The sequence below is a fragment of the Galeopterus variegatus genome, unplaced genomic scaffold (assembly GCF_000696425.1).
Source record: "Galeopterus variegatus unplaced genomic scaffold, G_variegatus-3.0.2 Scaffold1825, whole genome shotgun sequence".
NCBI lineage: Eukaryota > Metazoa > Chordata > Mammalia > Dermoptera > Cynocephalidae > Galeopterus > Galeopterus variegatus.
Window position 1 is genome coordinate 101,891 of NW_007727936.1, and position 5,380 is coordinate 107,270.

Here is a 5,380-nt window from a genome sequence, read left to right on the forward strand (position 1 = left end):
GGCACCGCGTCGCTTAGCACCGGCCGCCGGCCGCGCCCGCCCTGCCGTCACGGCGGCGCCCGGCCACGTGACCGCACGGCGTCCCGCCCCCGGGGCCTCCGCCGCCGCCCATCTGTGCCTCGGGGTTCGTGCGGCCGCCCTGGGCAGGGTCCTCCCTCTGTATAAGTGGGGTGGGGAGGGAGGGAGGGAGGACGGAGGCCTGTTCACTGGGCTGGGCCTCTCTCTGCTGCTCTCAAGCCCTGTGGAGGAACCTGGCCAACACCAGGGCACTCTGGGCCCTCCTGTGTCAGGCCGCCAAGGTCATCCCTGTCCATCAGGCAAAGCTGGGCCAGTGCTCCCAAGCCGCCAGAGCTCCCCCACTTGCCCCACAGGCTCACTACCCACTCCAAGACCTGCAGGACACCTTTGCCTGGTGTCCTGCACCCAGGCCTGGTGGATTGAGAGAACAGGACGTGGCATCCTGAGACCCAGCCCCAGTCCTGGGGGGCTAGGATCCCATTCCAGGACCAATTATTCAGCATCTCTGGCCCTTGAGGTCTGGCTCTGACACCAGTCAATGCCAACAGGAGAGGAAGGGGGAGCAGAGTTGGGTGGGGCAGAGTAGGGTCCACAGACTTCCAAAGAGCCAGCCTAGTACCTCTGTCAGGGCACAGCTGGGCAGCTGGGTGAGAAGCAAGGGCCAAGTCAGGCAGAGTTGTAGCCTCTGCCGGTCCAGGAGTACCACAGTGTACAGGAACTGGACACGAGGACCCCCCACACCCCAAGTCAAGGCCACTCTGGAAAGGTAGTTTGTCCACTTTATTAGCCTGGAGCTCCTCCTGTGCTCCCTGGGCACAGTGAGCAGGGTTGAGGTCTGACAGGTTCAGTCCCCGGCAGCTTGGAACAGCTAGGCCAAGGGAAAGGTAGGTGCAAAAGTCCAAATGTTGGCACTTCAGGTGTGGCCAGCGCCCAGCCAGACCACCATGGGTGGACTGGGCACCAGGGTCCTCTTCTGGCAAAGGGTCCGCCATGGCAGTGTTCCTTCTCAGGCAGGTGCTAGGAGCAGTTGGTGATTCTAGCCAGGAACTGCTGCGCCCACCACTCGTCCAGGTCGATGGGCACGAAGTCTGTGGGCAGAGAAGGCTGGGCAGTGATGCCACTTCCTAGACTGGTCAGCATCTCTCCCCTTGAGCTGACCACCCATCACCTGGACTCCAAACATAGCAGACGCTGGGAAGAAGGAAGTCGGGCTCGGGAACCTCCTCCCTCGTGCACTGGGGGTGGAACCTGGCAGGGCCTGGGTCAGGGTCAGAGGGGCTGGGGGGGTACTACCTGGGGAGACGAGGGCTATGGGGGGACTCCCTTGGGGGACAGGAACGGTGGGAGGAGACTTGCTGGGGCAACAGGGACTGGGGAGATCTCAGAGACCGGGGCTAGGCTCAGGAAGAATCAGGAGTGGGAGACTGCCCAGGGGGAGAGGCTGGGGGGCTCACTCTGTAGCCGGGGATTGGGGGTCCTCTCCATGTACTGCACAGGCCTCGGCCCGCTCTCACTGGCTGGGCCACCATCCAGCTGCTGCTCCACCTGCTGCCAGGCTGTGGGGGCAGGGCAGACAGGCTGAGCCAGGCCGCTGGCATCTACCACCCCCAGGGCCTGGTGGCCACCCTGGACTCCAGCCCAGCACAGGGAGTGGGCATCCTGTTCAACGGTCACAGGACAAGGGAGCAGAGAGCCAAGGAAAAGCCCAGCCCTCTAGCTGCTGGGAGTCAGGTTGCAATGGGGAAGAGGTCCCAGCTTGCATGTTACTAAGACCCAGTGGCCCAGGCCACACCCTCCAGCCCCTCTCACTACCTTCAGACACAAAGCGGACGTTCTCCTCATGGGCCAGTGTGTAGGTCTCCTGGGTCCCCTCGAGGGATGGGGACATGGTGGAAGGCCGCCGGCCATTCACTCGATTGAACACAAGCCTCGGCCCTGGACTGCAGAAGGGGGAGGAGACAACCATGGTCAGCACCTGTCCCAGGCCCAGGTGCTGCTCGGTGGAAATCAAGAGCAGCCTCGGGCCACGCCCACCGCCAGCCTGGGCACTTCCCTGAACCACAGAGCAGCCGCCTGCAGCCATCAGTGGCCAAGACCTCTCTCCAGCAGGCCCCAAGCCCCAGAAGCTCAGCTCACACTTGCAGCCCTGGGTCCTGAGGGAGGCGAGTGACTGTAGGCCAGGGAGAGGTCCCTAGCTCTTTGTGTCCCAGGCCCCAGGCAGGGCTGCACTCAGTGCCCTCACTGCCACCTGCTTCCTCTCCCTGTCCAGCCAGGCCTCCAGCAGCCCAGGTTCTAACTTGAAGCTGTGACCAGGTTTTTCTGTCCCAACCCCACCCATGGGGTGCAGTTTTTGGCTGTGTTCTCCCCCCACAGAAGTTTCTGCATCTTGCTTATGCCCCACTGTGGCAGAACAGACCCAAGCAAGAACAGGGCACCTGTGCCCTTCCCTCTCCCCGGCTGCCCCCAGAGTGCCAAGGCAGCAATCCCTGAGGGGGAGAGTGAGACTGCAACCCCAGCCCACTCCCCATGGGCCCAAGACAAGGGGCAGCCCTGAACGACGTGGCCCCCTGTGGTGCTGCACACGACGTCCAGGGAGCCGCTGGTCCCAGGGCAGCAGTTGGCCAAACCCTGCGCACACAAGGCCCGGGACGGGGCCGTGGAGGGAATGGGGCCCGCACCTACAGCAGGAGGTGGGAGCCGGGAGTCCTGGGCTGCGCCGGCCACTCCGCCAGGCACTCGCGGTCCCGGCCGGCCTGCTCGCCTTCCTGGGCTCAGGTGCCCCACCGCCGCTCTGGGTTCCTCCTCAGGTGAGAGGGGCACTAAAATAAAGAGGAGTAGCTTGAGGGGCGCAGGGTCGCGCCAGCCCCAGGGCTGGCAGGGTCTGGTGGCCGCAGAGAATCTTAAATGTGCAGGTGGAGACCTGGAAGGGCACAGGGGCTCCCCCCAGGCTCACTTGCTGCCTGACTTATGGCACAGACCAGAGGGCATAAAGGCTTGTCCTCAACTTGGACAGCCCCCCTTGCCTGCAAGCCACTATCACCCCAAGAGGCTGAAAACTTGCAGGCTGGATGTCAAATTTTTTTTTTTTCAACTTTCTAGATGTCAATTTTTAAGTAGAAGGAAATCACAGCCAGGAGCTGTGAATTTGCAAGGACCAAAGTGGTGGCCCTGGGGTCGAGGCGGCACCCGCCTGCCCCGCCCCAGAGGTTATAGTTTTGTAAGGCTGGGGCTTGGTGGGGGAAAGGGCACAGCCCCAGCACACACCTGTGGATGGTGGCCAAGGCACGCTGCCCACAGTCCAGCTCCAGCCCATGGTGCCCACAGGGGCATCCCTTCCACGACCCCCAAGGGAGACCACCCCCGTTTTTCAGCTCAGGACCCTGGGCTGGGGAGGGAAGTGACCTGCCCATGTCACATACCGTGAGCGGGTGGTGGCATCAGGATTGAACAGCAGTCCAGAGAACAAAGCCCACATCCCTGACCCAAACCAGCCTCCAAGCCAGCCCTCCCAACCAGTGGACATCACCTCAGTTTATCTTATTCTCTCCTCCATCTGTTCTCTCACTAGGAGGAGAACTGGCCAGGGGTACCTCTGGCCTGTTAACCTTCACTGGCCCCACCAGACCCATGCCCCTCCCAGAACAGGAGCCCTAGATGTAGCGGGTCAGCAGCTCTGAGCCTCTTGTGCACCAGCAGTGACCCTGACACCCCCTTGTCCCACAACCAGAGCAAGGCACTAAGGAGAGGAAAAGGCAAGGTGCGGGATGGGGCAAATTTACAGGGTGGCCCCACAGCTGCCGGAAGCCCCCAGCCCCGGGAATGGTGGGGGAACAGTGAGCCCCAGTGGGCACATGCCCTGCCCTGACCATGGCTCCTCATGCCCAGCAGGATGGGTGGCTAACCCCTCAGGCACCAGCAGGCCCAGCCTGACTGGCTGACAGAGGACCTCAGACATCCACACCAGGTTTGGCCTCCTGGGGGCTTTAAGGGCTCTAGAAGCACAGCAAGGAGACCTGCGGGTGTCCACGGTGCCCCTTGCCCACTTAGGGCTCTGGGGAACATTGTTAGCTTTCCCACTTCTTCCCTGGCACACCCTCCCAACTTTGCCACAGACTCACCCTTGCGGCCCAGCAATGGGGCCTTGGAGAGGAAAGGAAGGTGTGTTCCTCCAGGAAAGGGAGAATACCCCAGGCCACTCCAATCCCACGCTCCCTCCCTGGTTGAACAGGTGGAGGCTACACACCTGTGCCTCAGTTTCCCCCAAGAGGTAAGGCGGCTGTGGGGACTAAGGCTGATGTCATCAGAGTTTCCCAGCACAGCCTGGTTGCTGCGGAGCCCCTCCAAGGCCCCACTCACTTCCCTCTACAAGATGCACCTCTGGCTAGGATGCTTTCCTCTCTAGGATCCAGCCCTGGATTAAGAACATGCCCCCCAGCAGGAAGACTCTCTCTCTGCCAGTGTCTCAAATACCCATCCCCAGAACCTCCCCCTAAGCTGAGGTCTGAAGCCCAGTAACTGAGAGATGGGGAGGGGACAGGCTGAGGGTGGCCCGGCAGCACCCTCTCCACCCTTGGTGGTTGTTTGTCCTCCCCTTGCTAAGCCCCCCTGCTTACCTGCACCCTCGTCCTGCCCCCCAGCATTGCCTCCGTATTCGTGTTCCACCCCCACCCAGAGCCTGCGCCCAGGAGCCCTCCAGCCTGCAGGGACCAGAGCAAAGTCCACAGGCCCCAGAAACGCATGGATCACATGAGAAGAATTCCCCAAAGAACTGAGCCAAGAAGTAAAAAGTTCAGTTCCGGGGGTGGCGAGTGTCCAACCTCCAGGTCACGGTCACGTGGAGGCCAAAGTGACCAGGACTAAGCCTCCTGTGGCCTCAGGCTCTTGGGCGCGAGGCAGACCCGCTGGTTGGGAAAGGCAGGAAGCCACCGTTCAAAGCACCGAGGATCTGCTGGGGAGGGGAACTCCAGGGACCCAGGCTACTTGGGGTGAAGGGCAGTGGCTTGGCAAGGCCGGAGAGAAACGTGTGCATCTCTGCCCCACTGAGCTCCACAAGAACACACCCAGGAGACCGAGACCAGCACCTCGACCTCGGCCTGCCCCAGAGGGGATCAAGCGGCAGCCCGAGGTCGCCCGGAGGCCCTGACAGCTGCCCACGGACTGCAAGCAGGTGAGCCGCGGCCACCGCGACGGTGGGCTGGGCTCTGGCTCAACGGTCCTGTGGGGTCAGCGGTGATGTCCGAGCGTGGTCCTAGGAGCCCCACGAGGCTCTACCGTCGACAGGCACTGGGAGTGCTCTGTGCTGGGGGGAGTTCCTGTGCCGGGGGAGTCTCTGCGCTGGGGGACGCCTCTGGGCGGGGGGGGG

General features: G+C 62.7%; 2 protein-coding genes across 2 annotated transcripts in view; both read right to left on the reverse strand.

The window, feature by feature from the left end:
* WDR90 (WD repeat domain 90) overlaps positions 1–1,010 on the reverse strand; it is a 20,007-nt gene extending 18,997 nt beyond the window's left edge. The window contains exon 1 of the mRNA XM_008579187.1: positions 760–1,010. Within this exon, the coding sequence (XP_008577409.1) occupies positions 760–1,010 (251 nt within the window). The remainder of the gene's footprint in view (positions 1–759) is intronic.
* Positions 784–5,380, reverse strand: part of FAM195A (family with sequence similarity 195, member A) — a 6,273-nt gene continuing 1,676 nt past the window's right edge. Inside the window, exons 2-6 of the mRNA XM_008579188.1 lie at positions 4,632–4,715; positions 2,697–2,817; positions 1,831–1,958; positions 1,473–1,574; positions 784–1,106 (exon numbers count right to left, since the gene is read on the reverse strand). Coding sequence (XP_008577410.1) covers positions 1,036–1,106; positions 1,473–1,574; positions 1,831–1,958; positions 2,697–2,817; positions 4,632–4,715 — 506 coding nt within the window. The 3' untranslated portion in view covers positions 784–1,035. The remainder of the gene's footprint in view (positions 1,107–1,472; positions 1,575–1,830; positions 1,959–2,696; positions 2,818–4,631; positions 4,716–5,380) is intronic.